This window comes from Manacus candei, unplaced genomic scaffold, assembly GCF_025592945.1.
Source record: "Manacus candei isolate 608988 ecotype Guabito, Panama unplaced genomic scaffold, ASM2559294v1 h1tg000025l, whole genome shotgun sequence".
Taxonomy (NCBI): Eukaryota; Metazoa; Chordata; class Aves; order Passeriformes; family Pipridae; genus Manacus; species Manacus candei.
The window spans coordinates 2,050,198-2,068,591 of NW_026138073.1; the positions used below are offsets into that span (position 1 = coordinate 2,050,198).

The 18,394-nt window shown below is 44.8% G+C and overlaps 1 protein-coding gene across 5 annotated transcripts in view; it reads right to left on the reverse strand.

The window, feature by feature from the left end:
* LOC127471583 (contactin-4) overlaps positions 1 to 18,394 on the reverse strand; it is a 283,238-nt gene that overhangs the window by 41,449 nt on the left and 223,395 nt on the right. For all 5 annotated transcript variants that reach the window (XM_051788645.1, XM_051788648.1, XM_051788644.1 and 2 more), the window contains 3 exons: positions 15,778 to 15,914; positions 13,916 to 14,045; positions 10,530 to 10,680 (listed from right to left, as the gene is read on the reverse strand). In XM_051788645.1, the coding sequence (XP_051644605.1) occupies positions 10,530 to 10,680; positions 13,916 to 14,045; positions 15,778 to 15,914 (418 nt within the window). The remainder of the gene's footprint in view (positions 1 to 10,529; positions 10,681 to 13,915; positions 14,046 to 15,777; positions 15,915 to 18,394) is intronic.

Genomic DNA, 18,394 nt, shown 5'->3' on the forward strand with positions numbered 1-18,394 from the left:
GTGAGACTACAATTGGAAAACACAAAGAATTAAAACAAATCTTTTGGAAGGTCTCCCTAGGTAATAGCTCCTCTTACCTTGCTGCACTGAAAAATACAGAGTGCTACACTTTGTCTTCTTAATTCCTGATATTGATTCAGAGAAATTACTTAAGAACATTTTTTCCAGGGATGTGAACTGTTGTGTGTAAACGTGTTTTCATTTCAGGCTTTTCATTTACAGGTTTGCTAAGCATGAAGAACTAAAGGTGAGAAGAGTACAAACTGCAATTCTTTCAGATTCGTAGAATGATAGAAAGGTTTGTGCTGGAAGGGACCTTAAAGATCATCCAGTTCCACCTCCTTCCACTAGCCCAGGTTGCTCCAAGCCCCGTCCAACCTGGCCTTGGGCACTTCCAGGGATGGGGTAGCCACAGCTTCTCTGGACCACCTGTGCCAGGGCCTCCCACCTTCACAGGGAAGGATTCCTTCCCAATATCCCATCTAACCCTGCCCTCTGGCAGTGGGAAGCCATTCCCCTTGTCCTGTCACTATCTATCCACGTAAAAAGCTGTTCTCCCTCTTTTTGATAAGCCCCCCTTAAGTACTGACTTACCATAAAACCCTGTAAATATTATTGTAGAGAGAGAGGGGAAAAAAACCCAGCACATATTTTGCTCAGATAAATATTTTTGAGAATATAGTAGGGGCCCCTTTGGCAACATCAAACAGCATAACACCACTGAATTCAGTATCAGCTTAAACCAGTCACGAATCTGGCATCCCAAGTTCTCCCACAATTTTCTTTTCCCACACATTGTTTATCTGCAGTGACAGAGCAGTCCAAAGACACAATACTGCATCCAGCCATTACTAATATCTATAAACACAAAAGCTGTGTTTTGTCATCATCTTCTCTTTTGTCTGTAAATTTTTAAGACAAGTCTGGAAGTGACAAAACCTCATCCCAGTGGAGCGGGGTGGCAAGAGGGAAGGAAGGGAACACTTACAGCTATTAGAGGCTTCATGTAGATTGCTTAAAGATGCCTAGAGTTATAATTCAAATGTAAAAATATCCCCAGGTTATCAAAGAACAGTTCTCCAGAAAATATCTTTCTTAAGGGATGCTGATAATGGGAGGAAACAAATGAAAACCAAACACAAGCACTGTGAGGGACCCTGAAGGAAGCAAGTGGGCTGTGCTGAATATCAAATAATAGAAACCTTTTGCCTCCTCTCCCTCACTGCTCCCTTTTTACTACACACAAAATTATAATAGATACAGTAAGAAAGCCCATGTCATGAAAATAAATATTTGAGGAAGCAGATTTGAGGGAAGCAAAGGACAGCTCGTTGTTAGAGCTTTCATTCCTGCACCGTGTGGCAACGACAATTTGAGCGATGTGGGAAGACTCCACAAGTCTAGAAGGGTCCAGTGGTGCAAAGAGCCAATTTTCCATTGATTTTGGTGGGAAATGAAGACAACCCCCCATGGGAAACAACCCTTTTGACACAACTTGGCAGATTATTTTACAGACTAAGTTGGCCATTTGCTATAAACCGTGAAGGCCGTGATGGCACCGTGAAGGACAGGGATGCTCTGCACTTCAAACAGAAGACTCAGGACCTGGAACAGCTTTTGCTGGTGGCAGTGAAGGGGCAAAACACATTTGCAAACCACCTCATGAAAGGCTAAGCCATCCCTTTCTGCCCAATTACCCAGCAGAGACACACAGCTCTCCACACGCAGCCCCTCGTGCTCGGACGCGAGGCCAATCTCGGGTCGAAAGCAGCGAGTGCCACAAAGCCACTACTGCTTTCACTCTATCTAATGTTCAGTGAAATATCTGCTGTGCTCACTCTTCCAGGGCAGTGGCTATAGCCCAAGGCATGGAAATTAAATAACTTCTCCTGGTCTATGAAGAGGGACAGCGGAAATCCGAGGAATCAAGTTTGGAAGCGCTGCCTCCACAACTTCCCGACAAGGACAAGCCACCACCCTCTACCTACAGCAAACGCTTTGGAGGTTTGTGGAATGGAAGGATTGAAAGGGAACCCCACTGAAGCTCATAGAAATTATTCTCTTAGGAGAAAAAAATACCTATGCAAGGTTTTCTGTGCATCAGCTGCTGACACAAACTGTTTCTGGGAGCGTTCGTGAGATCAGAGCAGAAGCAGTAAATGCATCCTCAGCTTATTTGTTCCAGCTGATACCACCAGAATGGAAGCCCAAAGGCGTAGTCTTTCACAGATAACACATCTTCCCCTCCAGTTTCAACAAAAAATGCCCACAGTACTAAGAGAAATTACCCAGTGCACTTGTTATGGACATTAACAGATTTGTGAGATCCAAAGCCACATTTACATCACTTAAAAATGATGTTTAAATAGCCATTAAAAATTTCAGCACGTCTAAAAAGTTCATTAGGAAGCCTTTTTCTCCTTTAGACATGCAATTATTTCCTTGGATTTTAAAAGTGCATCTCAAAGCGTGGCCCTAACTGTAAAATCATTACCTTGGTCATAAAAATATCCCAGAGAAGAAATATTTGATAATAATTATTTCCTTCAAAAAGCTACAGACTTACTAAAATCATTACTAGTGTTTTCTTCATCTGGAGGACAAGCACGGAGCACACATCAATTCCAAACTGCATTTAGGAGACTAATTACAGGCATTTACTTTGAAAGCACTGTGTGTGCAGGACCCTGTACTGCTGCTGGGAGCCAGGTCCTGCCGCCTCCAACAGCAGGGAGGGACTTACTCCTTCCTGCACCATCTTTACAAGGAGGGAGAAACAATTTGAACCTGCATATTTGTACCTAGAGATGAATTTAATAATTATAAAGATGAGAGACCTCAAGCAGGAAAAGCAGCAAATAACACTTTCTCTTCAGGATGTGCAAACATGGGACATGTTTTACTGCTCTCCAGAGGTCGGATGACTCTGAGACAGGTATTTCACTGGATACTTCACCCTCTCCTTTCTTCCACCTCTGCAAGCAGGGCTCTACTTTTACAGCTAAATACCCAAGCACAATGTAAAATCCTGCTGCCTTGTCTCGACCCCTCGGGTCACGGGAGCTCTGTGGCTTTGGCCAAACCACAGCTGGGCTGCCATGGGGAGCTGGTTCCAGCAGCAGCACAGACAGGAGTGATGTCCTACACGTGTCTCACTGAGCACTACAACAACACCACGCTGAAAATAATCTGCTGGGAAAATAGGAACAGATTGCTGATGTTACAGGAGACTGTGGCAAGGTGTGAGAGAGAGGCTCGTTCCAGGGACGCCAGAGGAAACTTGGCACAGGTTGGGATTCCACTCCACAACAATTTGTGGCTGGTTATAGGGAAAAATTTCCCAGTTCTACAGGAGCAGATGAATGAAATGGACATTTTAGGGATCAGCCTAATTACTTGAGGCTTACAAAATAAACCAGCACCAAATCTGGATCCTACGTAAATCTCTAACCCTTCTCAGGGAACTTCTTCTAGAAACATTTATAGAATCATAAATCATTTAGGTTGGAAAACCCCTCTAAGATCATGGAGTCCAGCCATTAACCCAGCACTGCCAGGCCACCACTAACCCAAGTCCCCAAGTGCCACATCTACACAGCTTTTAAATCCCTCCAGGGATGGGGACTTCCCCACGGCCCTGGGCACCCTGTTTCAATGCTTGGTAACCCTTTCAGTGAGGACATTTTTCCTAATATCCAATCTAAACCTCTCCTGGTTCAAGAAGAGAAGGAAAAGACAATTCAAGAATCAACTGGACTCACCAACTTGCTGTTGATACTGAAGAAAAGTTCAATCACCATCAAGCTGCACAAGTCAAACAGATGGACACCTCAAATTTGTGGAGGGACCATTCACATGGCTGTGTATACAAGCATATGATTGATATCTCAAACTACAAAAGCAACAGGACTTCTCTTTGCCAGAGACACACAAAGGAAAGAACACAGGTCCATGAACCATCCTTAAGCTGACAGAACCACAACTGTGACAAGCTGATGCTAAAACATACTGTGATTTTAAAATCACAGAATGGCTTGGGCTGGGAGGGACCATAAAGATCATCCAGCTCCATCCCCTGCCATGAGCAGGGACACTTTCCACTAGACCAAGCTGCTCCAAGCCCTGTCCAGCCTGGCCTTGGATCTTCCAGAGCAACACAGAGCTAAAACCAGCTTCTTCTGAGAAACAAACAGTCCACAAACAGGGGGCCCCCAAGCCCAAGACAACAGTTTCCCAAGACCTCTGACCACCAAATCAAGTGGTTTCCTGGTTCATTTTAGTTCTCTTTCTGCAGAAAATTACCTAAAGTAGGTTGACATGTCAGTTATTTCAGATGTTCCAATGAAGTAGAGCCATCTCCTGCCATTGTCTCTGAAAAGTAAGATGAATGTTGCCCTGTCGAGTCAAACTTCAAAAAGCTATTTGCAGGGTGTCATTTTTCATTTTGCCTAGGCAGGATGTAATGAAAACCCGACAAGTTATTGATGCTTTGGTTACCTGTCTGCCTTCAAGAAATTGCACAGGTGCTTTATTTAAAAAAAAAAAAAAAGAAAGAGAGTCAACACAATTAATGTGAAATAATGATGGGAACCATCCTTTGAGGTTTTCTTTTCTGCTGAAGTGTCACGAGACTCAGTGACCAAAAGCCACTGCTGGCAATTCAGCTCTTAAGTAATCACTATAAAAATATCACCATGGTTTGTACCCTGGCACCAGCCTGGGAAAGATGTGCTGTCTCTCCTCTTGCCATTTTCTTTCTGGCTGTTTAAAGTAATTAACCACTAATTAGGAAGTTTGAGGCAACAAACAAAACCTGGAATTTATACAACTTTTAAAACTCAAGGCATGCTGAAAGAATGGGGAAAAAAAAACCCTTCTTGTTCAATTTTACAACATTTCCTTCTCAAAATGACATATCAACATAGACATGTTAAAATTCCTGTTACAAAAATAATACCTAAATGAGGTTGTCTGTAAATCAACAACCCTTGTGAGGAGGTTTTTAGGATGTGAACTCTTGAGAAAACCATGGTTAAAGTCTTCCAGGGGGAAAAGACTTACTGAACAGTTCTGAAGTGCAGAAGACAACAAAAAATTCAGTGATTTCTTTGGCTCCAATCACTCCAGCTCCTGGGAGGAGGGATTGCTGCCCTGGGCTTTACCTGGTGACTCCCATGGCTCCATCCCAGCCAGGGGGCTGGGGACAGGACAGAGCATCCCCCAGGACAGGACCTTCAGCCTCCTCCCTGGAGCAGCTGCAGGGCCTTCCTTGGGTGATGTTCTTCTTTACAAACTAATTAACATTCCCTTCCAAATTAATGAGCCTGGAGGCACAGCTGTGGATTAACACATCCAAGAGGCTTCTCAGCTCCAGCTGCCTCATGTCCTGCTGCCCCAGGCACGGGGCTCCCCATCCTCCTGGTGTCCCCCCAGTGTCAGACCAGCTCCTTCTGAGGGGTCTGGCACTTCAGGGGGCTCTGTTGGTGGGTGGGCAAACAGCCCCAAACCCCACTCTCAAGTCCTCATCGTCCTTCCAGAAGTTACCAGGGCACCAGCTGTGGCTGCCCCATCCCTGGGAGTGTCCAAGGCCAGGTCAGACAGGGCTTGGAGCAACCTGGGCTAGTGGAAGGTGTCCCTGCCCATGGCAAGGCTTAAAAGAAGATGGTCTTTAAGGTCCCTTCCAACCCAAACCTTTCTAGGATTTGACTCTCAAGCCCAAACTTCCCCTCCCAGACTGTCTCTGGCTCCAGGCTGTGGTGGAGAGAGACAGTGGATACCTGGGAAAATCTGCACCTAAATTACTGACACCTTGAAGCAGATAAGGCAGTTTTGATAACTGAGCACTTTCTGGGAGTGCAGCTCTGTCTCCTCAACGTTTTTTGACAAGGTCTGAGTTATCTGGGCACTCTTTACACTTCCAAACACTTCCTGGCTGAACTCAGTGGGTAAATGCCACTATATGCTGCTTTTCTGAGCTTTTATTGGTTTTCAGCTACAAAAAGAATCCCAGTCCCGGTGCTGTAAGCAGAGTGTGTGTGTGCAACTGTGCTCACACATCACAGGGCTTGTCAGGGCTGCAAGATAATGGGACCAACTGGGAAAATTTCCATGAAGATATTGAGCGTGCCTGGAGTATGTAGGTCAGATCCTGCTCTAACAAAGTGCACTACCAGGGTCTTTTCATACAGAAACTTGTTTAATTAAGATAACAGATGTTGCTATTACACAAGTCGTAGTGAAAGGCTGTTTAATTGGACACTTTCATATTCTTTGCTACCAGCACAGAACATAATTTGTTTTTTATGATTTTCTTTCCTTACAATTAAACTGGATAAACAATGCAGGCACTGTATATTCAGAGGAAAGAAACAGCTCTAATGATGTAGGGGCTTTACATGAAGAAGAACAGGAGAAAAGTAATTTGTTCTGGGGCTTAAAAGTACAATAATTTTTCTGTCCTGGCCCAAGTACGTGTCTGGTGGCAAGGTAAATGTGACTTCCAGTAGCTTTGGGAGAACGTTAGGAATTAATTGTGGGTATATTTTAAATAAAAGTTCTCTTGGTTTTCCTGCACTCAATCTGCTGTTGGGGAGCAAAGGAGAACAGGCACAGCAGGAAGCCAAGGCAGACCAGGAGGGTGAAACATGATGTCTCCTCAGCTGCTCTTGAACCACACAACCCTAGAGCTTCACCTCTGGGAAACGACAGTGTGAGAAACAAATATGTCCAATTACTACCATTAAGGCATGAAAATTAAAAGTCATTTGCCTAAATCCAAAATGAGCACCTGAGAAAGGAGGAAAGACTTGCAGGGGAAGCGATGCAGACCTTGCCTGACACAGCAGGGCCCAACAACCCCTCCCAGTGCTGCTCACAGAAAGGTTCAGGCTGCAAGGGACCACTGGAGGTCATCTAGTCATTTAGTCCAACCTCCCTGCTCAGGCAGTTCTCCCTATAGAACATTATTCAAGATTTTGTCTGGACAGTTCCAGCAAAATCATTCCACACCAACAGCAAAATACAACCTGTGACCAATTCCATGAGAAATTTTCTTAAGATGCTTTGACCAAACAGCCTCTGGTGGTAAGTTATCAAAAGCCAGTTCAGTCTGTGCAGTGGAGTGACAAAATGACCCAGTTTGTCAGTGCAGATCACAGGAGCAGTCTCAGTCCTGCTGTTAAACCCCACCATTCCCACAGCCGGGCCCTCGGATGCCGCGCTCCGACCCGTGGGTTCGTCGGGCTCCAAACCTGGATTTTTGTGGGCTACTGACACGACCTAAAGATACACCACAGTTCTGAAATGACCAGAAGACACCACTTCCACCGTGAGCTCTTGGTGCTTGCTGGCTCCTGGAATGACTCCCTAGGAGCTGCAACTGGCTCAGACTCCCAGGTTATGTGTGTAGTGATTAATGAAAGGGGAAAGCAACTTCTGCTGAAGAGTGTGCTGGGGCAAGGAGGTCCTAAACACTGCTTGTGTCCTACTGTCTCTCTGATGCTGCAGCCTGAGCGGCTTTAAGGTGACCATTCCTCCCAAAAAGGCATCCCCTGTTCCTGAGTGAGGCTTTCCCACAGGTGGGTGTGTTTCTGTCATGCTCTACCTGCTTCTGATCTCCCAGTGGCCCTACAAGGCTGACCTGTAAAAGTGGCACTAACAGGACTGATGACTTTCCCAGAGTGTACCAGCTGTTTGGTGCTGAAATGGGAAGTGAAGATCAAGGATACAAAGTGATCTCTGTACCCTTCCCCATACACAAACAGTCTTTGTTTCCAACCAGCATTTGCAATAAATAGATCTATATCTGTGCTATAGCTGTTCCTATATAACATTTACCTTCTGGACTCAGGCTACTAACATCATTTTGGTTCAGCCAGGCCTCCAAGGCAGGATTTCCATTATTATGGAGATGAACTGCCTTTAATGACTGCAATAATATAATTGTACCCCAGGGCAGAATTTCTAATAACACAATTGCACAGTTCTCAACCACCAGCAAGAGATGCCTTCAGGCCATGTTATTCATTAGAGGTGCAGAACACACCACCTCAGCCTCCAGAGAAGAATATGAAACATAAACCAATAAAGCTCTTTTTTTTTAACCATCGTAGTCTCCGCTCTCCAGGCAAACATTGAACACCACACTTCATTTTGCCTCCTGGGCAGCAGTGGCCTCCAGAGCAAGAGTCCCAGCAGCAAAAACCACGCACAGCATCTCCAGCAAGGAGTTTAATGTTACACAACAGCTGAAAAGTCACAAAAAGCCCCAGGAGAAACTGTGGAGCGATTGCCATGGCAGCCGGGAGGCTGAACATCAGAATTCAGAGCAAGGACTGACACAGTAACATTGCTTTTAACTCCCCCTGGAATTGGAAGGATCATCTATATTGATTAACCTTCACGTGGCCAACCTTCAGCCTGGAGAAGTATCCAGGTGTTCAGGTGCCTCTCTGGAACTCGAAGGATTCTTTAATGTCAGTTTAAGCACAGATTTCATTTAAGTTTCTTCTCCCACACCTGTCTGAAAGTTCTGTTTCCTGTCCTAGATGAAGAGATTTCAGCAACAGCTTTTCCTGGCATCTTTCTTCCTAGATTTCAATGGAGTTTTTCCACAGCCAAGAAAGTTCTTGTTCAAAGTCCATGCGCAGCATGGGTATAAGGAGACACTGGGGCAGGACTCCAGTCAAGGGACAGCAGGAAGGAGGTAACATTTCAGAAAATAAAGAAACCAGGAATACAGCAGCAGGAAGCAGAGCACAGGCCCTTGGCCCCTCGTGCCCGTGTAACCAGACGGTGCTGAGGATCAATGCCACAGTCACATCAGACAACCTAATCTCCTAATTGTGCACTTCACACAGTCCCCAGGTACAGCCTGCAGGGATGGTGTGGCTGATAAAGGTGGTGGCAAGGATTCAAGGCCCTGGTCCCCATGGGAGACACAACCAACGGCGTGTGAGAGCCGAGCAGGTCCAGCTGCCAAGGCGACGGAGCGCTGCTCACCGAGGCACTTTGCCAGAGAGTCCCCACTGGCTGATCTGGCTGGCACAAAAACCCCTGGGCTGAAGGAGCTGAAGATTTCACACCTGCTTGGGCACGTTTCACGTCTGGTTTCCCATCCAGGGCTGGGTGCCCAGGTGGGAGGCTCCCAGTTCTGGCACGGCAGGAGCAGGAGGAGTGGGCACTGAGTGCCTGCCCCTCAGCCTGGCTGTGCTTGCATCCGAGCTGACACTGCACTGCTCAGAAGGTGGGGACCCTCAACCCACCTCCCAGCCCTGCCTGGGCAGTCCCACTCCTAAATTCACATGAGGAGCAAGACCTGCTCCATGCTGAGGAGAACAGCCTCAGAAAACACAGCTCCTTCTGCTCCAGACCACGCCAGTGAGGACGGGGGGACAGATGGGACCTCGTGGGGCTGATCCAACACTTCAGCACTGAACACCTCCCATTCTTTGCACCATCTTCACCAGAAAAGCAGGTTATTTCAGTTTTAAAAATCAATATGCCTTGCTCTGTGATAGCTTTGACCTCACACAGCTTTGTGCCCTGCCTGAGGAAGCTTTATGTCATCCATCACCCAATGCTTTTCATCCCCAGGGGTGAAGCTGAACAATCCACACACAACAGCTCTGTAAAGAGCAGGGGAAGAAACTAAATAAGTCAGAAATAGGGTGTTCAATATTTCAATAATCTGGCTCAAAACGAACTGTGGCTTTTTGCACATTCATACACGTCACCACAGTATATATTCCAATGTACAGAGTGGTTGAGTGGAGCAAGATTAGACTTTCCAAGATAAAAGAGGAGCCCTAACAGATTTAAGCTTTTCAATATAACAATTTCCTGTAATTTCTGGCTTTTTGACCTTTAGGCCAAGATTTTCCCCACCAATCCTACTGGCACATCATATTTTGGAGGAGTGCCAAGGACAGCTCTCTGTGTCCTGCTCTCAGGCAGGACAAATGGGACAGGCAACACAACTTCACCTCTGCACCAACAACAAATCACTGTGACACCACATGAGGATTTGAAAGGTTGGCTCCAACTTCCTACCAATGCTCTCCTTCTGAATTTTAAAGAAAGAAAGAAAAAAAAATTACTTGGCCAGTCTGCAAAAGCCATCTCCAAGTCAGGTTTTAGGACTGCCAAACTAATTACTGACCCCAAATAATTCCTATTTGCAGGGCAGGGAGTAACAGACCAGAGCTGTGTAATGTGCAGTGGAGACTTTTATCTCCTGGGTATTTTTTTTTTTTTAAACAATGGCTATTAAGAGCGATGCAGAGGCAAAATATTTTGTTTTTTTGGAATGCATCTTTATCAGTTTCTTGGCAGGGATGCTTTAGCAGCACACAGAGATGGGGTGGGCACAATGGGAATAGGAATCTCACCAGCTCCTTGCGATTGAACAGTTTCCACACGTATTTGCAAGTCAATTTTGTGAAGCTATTAATGACAAATTCAGCTTTCGTTGCTGAAAGTCCCTGGGTTGAAGCAAGTTAATGAAAGAAATGGTTACTTTAAGACATTACCTCTCATTTTCTCTCAGGATGTCTTTTCCTTTCTTCCAAGAATAAGTAGGTCTGGGGGAAGCTTTGGGCTTACACTCAATGATGACTTCACCACCCACTTTCACGAGAGTTAACTTTTTCAGGAGTGTTTTGGAGAAGTCTGGACCGATGGCTGGAAGAAAAAAAAACAACACAAACCACATCAGAATTCCCTCTTGAAAAATAAAATTCAGACTCTTTGGAACATGACAATATTCCAGGGCTGTTTCTCACTTAGAATTCCTAAATTATTGGACTTTGTGAACCATGTGCAGTGGGGGCAAACAAACACCTGAGAGCTTCAAGTCTTGGTTAAAAATGTAACCTGAGAAACCAGCAACCCCACCACGCACATTTTACTGAGGGGAGCACCCCTAATAACCACACATGCATGGGGTGCATGGAGAATTCCCTTTTTTGTGTCCTGATCATCCTTTTGTCAAGTAACAGTACACAGGAAAATTGGCACAAACACAGAACCCACACAAACAATCAGAAATGTTAACATTTCCAGAAAAGTTGACATTTTTATGCTTTCTATTCATAATTGTTGCATAAATTGGGTTATTTATTTAAATTTTGTAAAGGTGGGAGACCTTGGCACAGCCAGGTCCTGAACCAAGCAAAACAAGGCAAGACTTGTTGGTGCCAGGGCACAAGTTATTCTCAAATCACCTCTTTTACTCCCTGCAGGGCACACTTTTGTTTGGTGAAAAACAGTCAGATACCTATTGAACCAACCCTCAAAGCCCTGCAGACAATCTGCACTCTGGCTGGGAGGCAGGACAGGGAGCAAGGAGGTGCCTTGGCTTCTGATCCTGCCTCAAAGGCTTTTTAATGACATATTTGATGGGACCTGATGACAGGCAGGGCTCTGAGGCAGCTGCCTCCAGACTGACTCAGGCAGTGAAATCCCCAAAGATGACCAGAAGGTTTTATTTATATCAAGGAGGACAATTAATGTTTTCAATACAGAAAGCTCAAAGCAAACAGGTGAGGTGGCTTAAGGGGTTTTATGAACAACTCTTGCCCTGCTCGCTGTGTTTTGCTGTCAGGAGCTCGGCTTTGTGATGGATCAGTGGCAGCAATCCCTGCCCAGTCCCCTCTAGCTCTCTCCATCCTCTCTGACAGCTCCATGCCTGCAGCCTGCACCTCCTGCTCCATCCTTGGATCCCTCACAACGTTATCCTTGACTTGCTCTTTTGCTGCACCCTGTGAGATGAGAGTTTAGATCACTGCGCTTTGCACCTTCTCCATGCTCCAAGACAAGATCTAAAGTTCACCTGCAGCAGCTGGGAGACAAAACCCAGCAAATTCACTGTTCTCAGGGCATCTCATCTGCCTCAATCCTTTTGGATATCGTTCCTGCTGCCAAGGAGTTGAATAAAGCCCAATCCTAAGCTGATAATGGGACGGGCTTTATGATCCAATAGTGCTCGTACCAGCTTTTATGAATCCGAGTTCACTCATCTCTGAGCTGCCTTGTCTTCCATGTCAAATCACAGACAGCTGACCTCACTTTGGCACAGAGGAAGACAAGTGTGGTATTAAAGACTATAGAAGAGCCACCTGAAATCAGTAGTGGGTTTGTAAAAAACTTCAGAATTAAAGGAGGCATCCTGAGGGCAGCGTCCCACCGATGCGCTCAGAACCAGACGGATTATTATTTATATCATGTGCCATAATTAATACATTATCAATTCTGGAACTAATTTCTCGGATGATTCTTCCAAATTTATGAGCAAAACAGATTTTTTAATAATCCTGTTGTTTCTGTGATGAACAGTTTAGTCTGGGTTTCTTTGTGAGTCATTTGTTGTTTTTTTTCTCGGTCCTGTGTGAGACAGAGGAGTTGCTCAATATGGGGTTTATTTTGTGACGTTCAAAACGTTGTCATCTGACATTTAGAAACTCTGGGCTCACTTCTCAACACTACCACAGCTTCCCTCTGCCACTTAAATGCTTTTAATTTCTTCACACTTTCTTTTGGAATGGGGGATTTTAATGATTTCTTTTTTTGACCGTAGGCCCACCCTGTTGATTTATTATTTTTAAATATTTAGCCTGAAAATTCTGAAAGACATTGACTGCACCTTGCTATATGTACTTCACAATGCCCAGCACAACAGGATTCTGCTTTTATTTAAGGACTGCAGGCAATATAACTGGCAACAATAAATGAGATGAATCACTCTGAGAAAAGCTCTGTAATTTTCCATTTCTCTTTTTTCACTTAATTTTGCTGTAAGTCTCGCTTGCTATTAGTGATCTTTCATCATCTCAAGTGCTTAACTTTAGGACCTTGTAAAATAACCATCTGAACACTCAGATCTGTCTAAAAGCTAAAATTTCTCAGGGAGGGCTCAGAATGTTGCCCTCCTTTGAAAGCTCTAGAGAAAAGGCAAACATGCTGCTTGTCTTTCAAAACATGCCAAGTTAAACCACACATTCACAGAAATTTATCTGCAGCACAACTTTTGGGTGCTTTTTGTGTGACATACAGAAGCAAAGAGTGCATAACCCCAGTGAGAAGTTGGCCAGGTAAAAGTTCCCTGACAGGTTTCTAAGCTCAAGGTCTTCAAGATCTTTGCTTTTCTTATGGACACGAGGTCAACAAGGGCTAAACCTCTCCTGAGAACATCTCCCTCCCTCCCAAACCTCCTTTTTACCAGCTTTTAAATAGACAGGAAAAGCATCAGTGGGTTTATTTCGATTTCTTTCATGCACTAACACGTCCAATAAATCTCAGCATTGTGATGTCTAATTTATTGAGCATTATCGTCCTTTTCTCAAACAGCAACACAGCCAATCCTTCAAATGAATTTTTTTCTACTCAGGCATCTATCACTGATGATAAAAAATGACCAATAATTGAAAATGCCACACTGGGAAAAAAACCCCGTGCTTTGTTCTTCAGGATAAAACAGGGACTGCTGCTATCGAACATGTGGTTTGAAAACAACACTGTTTTGTCATCAGGAATTCTATTTAACCCTTTGAAACTACACCTCTGTGCTGCCACAGCGTTTTCCAGGCCTGCCACCTGTACATGAACAACATTTGTGCAGCCCACTCTGAACACTTTGGTTTCTCCATAAACATTTCTAACCAGCAAGAGGCTGAATGCACTTGCCAGCTCTCCATGCTCTGTCACCTGGAGGAATATGAGAGTATGGGATGATGGAAAAAAATCTGTTCTCTATCTACCCACTTTCTCCAGTTTTCATTTCATACCTTCCTCAAACACAACAACTTGCCAAAGATCCCCAGCAGCACTTCTGCTTCAGATGCTGAAACTTGGCAAAACCTGCTTGGTGAAGATCTTTCTGGTTTGGGGAGGTTTGCAGGGCTCAGGAAAGCAAACTTACCTATGACACTCAGCTCTGCACTGGTGAAAATGGTGCCATGTCTGTTCTCTGCCACACACTGATACATCCCAGCGTCCGACAGGCTGACGTTGGTGATGGTGAGGGAGCCCTGCTCCAGCTGAACTCTGCCCTGTGGGGAACAGGAGAGCAAACTGAAGAGTAAACAAGGAGATCCTTACTTGGACCATAAAGCCAGAGGTTGCTCTGCTAGATTTTATACCAAGGTGGGCAAAAATATGTAGCAGTAATAGGGAGAATTTGCATGTTCCAATCTATTTGTCTGCCAGCCAAATTTATGTCAGGTTAGAGACTAAATGGTAAAACCAATATAGTAGTTGGTAAATGCAATTTAAATTGGAGGACTTTCCCTTGACCTCTCATTGATTTAATACCCAAACCATTTAGATTAATATCCCTTTCAAGTAGATAAGCTTGAAGCAAAAAATGCATTTCGTTCCACAGTGGCACATAAGAGCCAGACCCAGTGCTCAAAAACATTTAAAACAATGGTATTTTCATAGAAGCACAGAATCACTGAGGTTGGAAAAGACCTCCAAGATCACTGAGCCCAACCTTTGACCAAACACCACCCTGTCCCCCAGCCCAGAGCACTGACACCTCCCTGGGCAGCCCCTTCCAGTGCCTGACCACCCTTTCCAGGGAGAAATTCCTCCTGATGTCCAACCTGACCCTCCCCTGGCACAGCTTGAGGCCATTTTGAGCATATATAGCAATGAAGGCTGGTAAGACTGGTTGCCATCTTAGCCAGCACAGAGAGAAATACTTAAAATCCTCTGAAATTTACTGAAAACAATGGAGATGTTAATAATGTGATGATCCTTTAGTTCATATCAGCCTCTAAAATGATTAAAGTACAAGAGCATCTGCCAGTGACCAGCATGAAGCAAGTAAAATTAGTGTGTGGCAAAAAAGACCAGGCTACCATTTGTCAGCCTAAGGATATGGAGCTCATGTTATCAATTCTGATAAGTACAGCAAAGTGTTCCCTCCCTCCCTGGGAGTTCTGACATTAAAAAAAAAAAAAAAAATTAAAATAAAGAGCTACTGGTTTTCTGCGTGGCCGCAGGGCAGAAATTTAATGTTTGTGCAATCTGTGTTGGGGTTTGATCAAATCTGGGCTGCCATGTTCTTTCATGGTAAGTGAAGGGGAAAAAGTGTGAACTGCTGTGAAACCAAAGCTGTGGGGACTTGGTTTAGTTTGGGGTTATAGTGGGGGATCATGGACTGAGGCTGGGCAGGGGGTGCATCTCCACAGCTCCTGCCCAGGGACACAGCTCAGCAGGAGGAGTGGGAACACCACTGGAAACCAGCAGCAACACCAAGGTTTCATCATCACTTGAAGTTCACCTGAACATCATAAACTAAAAACACCAATCCGGGGTGACCATTTTCTGGCAAGAGGGCCCACAGTCCCATTCAGCAATTCCTTCTGCTTCACAGGGGTCTCTCCACCCTTAAGTTTGTACCTTGGACCCTTCATTTTGGGGAGAAGCTCTGCTGCTGTGTGTCCCACTCAGCACTGACAGGGTGGGGATTTACTGGGAGGGTGGGGAGGCCCTGGCACAGGATCCCAGAGAAGCTGTGGCTGCCCCATCCCTGGAAGTGTCCAAGGCCAGGTTGGACGGGGCTTGGAGCAACCTGGGCTGGTGGAAGGTGTCCCTGCCCATGGCAGGCGGTGGGACTGGATGATCTTGAGGGTCCCTTCCAACCCAACCCACTCTGTGATTGTAGAGCACCCCCATCCTCTCCATCCCCAAATGAATAAACACCCCAGAGATCAGAGGGTGAACGTGCCGAGCTGTGACTCTGTGAGCCCAGGGAAGGGCTCTGGTGGTGCCCACCTGGGCCAGCAGAGGCTCCCCATCCTTCAGCCAGCGGTACGAGGGCTTGGGCCTCCCGCCGGCCCGGCATTCCCAGGACACACGTTCCTCTATGGCTGCGTGGACATCACTGATCTCCTGGATCCAGCTGGGCTGAGCTGCAAAGCAGAAGCACAAAACCTTGTGTTTGGAGCCAACACTGTGCCCCGTGGGTGCAAATGGCCGTTTCTTTCTTCACCTGCACATTTAAATGTTGGATTTAATAACGTGATTAATAATTGCTACAGAGTGGTTTTTTTCCCCGAGTCCAATTCTGCTTTCTGAAGGTGGCAAGATCAGAACCCACTTTTATTTTATTTTTAGTAAAAACTCTTAATGAAAAAAAAAAATAAATTCAGAAATCCTGATCATTATACAAAACCAAAGCAACAGCTCATCTGCTGCCCCAGTGGAATAAATGACACTTGTACACCCCTGGTCCTTCAAATAAAGACATTTTCCTCTTCAGGACATATATGAATTAGGCTTCAAAACTTGTAATTTAGAACTATCTCTGCATTAAAATTAAGGTTATTCCAGTAACCCAGGCCTATGTGGTTACAAGGACTATGTCAGGTCCAAGCTCTGAGTCTTGTCTTAGATTAGGGCCATATCCACATGGAACATCTTCCATGTGTATGAGAAATCTTTGGACCCAACAGCTGAATTAATGACGTGGAACAAACCTACAAATTACAAAAGCAGGTACTGGAGACACATTTTGGTAAAATGTGGTGAAAGCTGCCACTTGCAGTTTTCAGACACTCATGAGATTATATTTTTCATCGAGTTTTACATATTTTTATCACTGTTATTGTTGGCTTATTTTTTTTTTAATAGAGTCTAAATTTAGCCAGGCTCCACATGTAAATCAAAGCCCACTAAAATTGCCACATGTTTTCGGAGACCATAAAAAACCCTCAGAGTTTCTCATGTTACCTCCATAAGCCCCATTTGTCTAGACAGACCTACAACAGTTTTCACAAAGTCCCATTAAAAGATAGAGTGAGTTCAGATTTCTTTAATGGCCACTTGTCCTGTTCTGACACCAGAAAACCTGACTTAGCAGGAAGGTATTACCAGTAGAGGTCCCCAAGAACCTGATTAATACTTTTCCCCATGTAATCAGATAAAAGGAAAAATTAAGATTAGTCAAAGAAAGGTAACAACTTTGGATAGAGACTGGGGCCAGAGATGTGTCTGCAAGGATAAATGAAAAAATATCATATCCAGGTGGTAAGTTGGTGTGATTATACCCATAATACTGGTTTGTCTGTGATGATGTAATGATGGAAATTCACAGTCAGAGAGCTGAGTGTCTTTGAGAACTGTGCTGAGGCTGGGACAGACTTGTTTAATCCCACACCTTTCACCTTCTCACGGCGCCTACGAAGCCCAGAAAAAGCTGGAGGGTTTTGCAAAGCATCTGAACTCCAAGGGACGGGCAAGGTACAAGCAAAAGAGGTACTTAAAAGGAGAGGCGAGCACTGTTTATTTCTCTGACTGCCCCTCCTGCCCCTGTAATATTTTAAGCTTGTTTATTGTCTGTATCTAAAGAGACATGAAAGGGGAAGCCTTTAAATGCAGGAAGATGAAAGGCAATTCTGGCATGTGGATAAAGAACTTGAACAATTCCATCGAGCCGAGACACGCTGAGCGACTGCAACGGGTTCAGTGGCTCAAGGACATTTGCAAATTACTCCTGAATTTACATATTTACTATTCTAACAGCATCTAACTCATAATTTTAAAGAGAATCTTATGATACTGTAAGAGGAGCTTTATAAAACCTACACAGATCCATTTGCCTCTTTTTTTTTTTTTTTTTTTTGCAGTGCTGTTTTTCGGATTATCCACATGAAAGCACAAAAAGTTAAGACAAAACAACTGGAATTCACCAGTGAATCAGGAAAACCCATGGAAGGTAAGGTGTGTTCTATAACCTAAGTGTAAAAAGAAAGGTAAGTCCTGTGTGAGGAGGAAAGAAAATTCAGGATTTACCCTCATTTCTGGCAGACTCCCCAAATAAGTGAAATTATCACCCAAGGCAGCAAAAGGCATTTTTGGGGGCACTTTGCAGGTTTCTGATCCGAACTCCTGCCCTGGCAGGGCTGAGATTGAAACGTGCAGTGCTGGAAGAAGCCACCCCAAAAATTCCCATCACCCCTTGGCACAGCACCCACGAGCCACAACCTCACATCCCACGCCACCCTCCACCCCCTCCAGTTATTTTAATAGAATAGAATTTCAATCCCAAAGCCATTTTTGATGCAGACAACTAAAGAAGGAGCAGAACAGGTCACAAATTAACTCAGTGAAAAGCGTCAGAGTCCTTTGTTTCGCGGGAGCCTCGTTGTTGCTGCTCTTTGGGAGACTTTTCTAATTAGGTCAACCTCTCCTTTCAAGAGTTCCTTGCAGAGAGGAGCAGCCACGCTCCTGACTTAATCTTGGGGAATACTCAAGGGTTGGTTCAAGCAGCAAATATGTTTGAGCCACCAAATGAGAGTCGCCACAATATAATGGAATTTGACAGCTGCCCATTGGGGACCGTACCAAGACATGGAAATGCAGCACAAGATTTCAAGCATGATAATTAAAA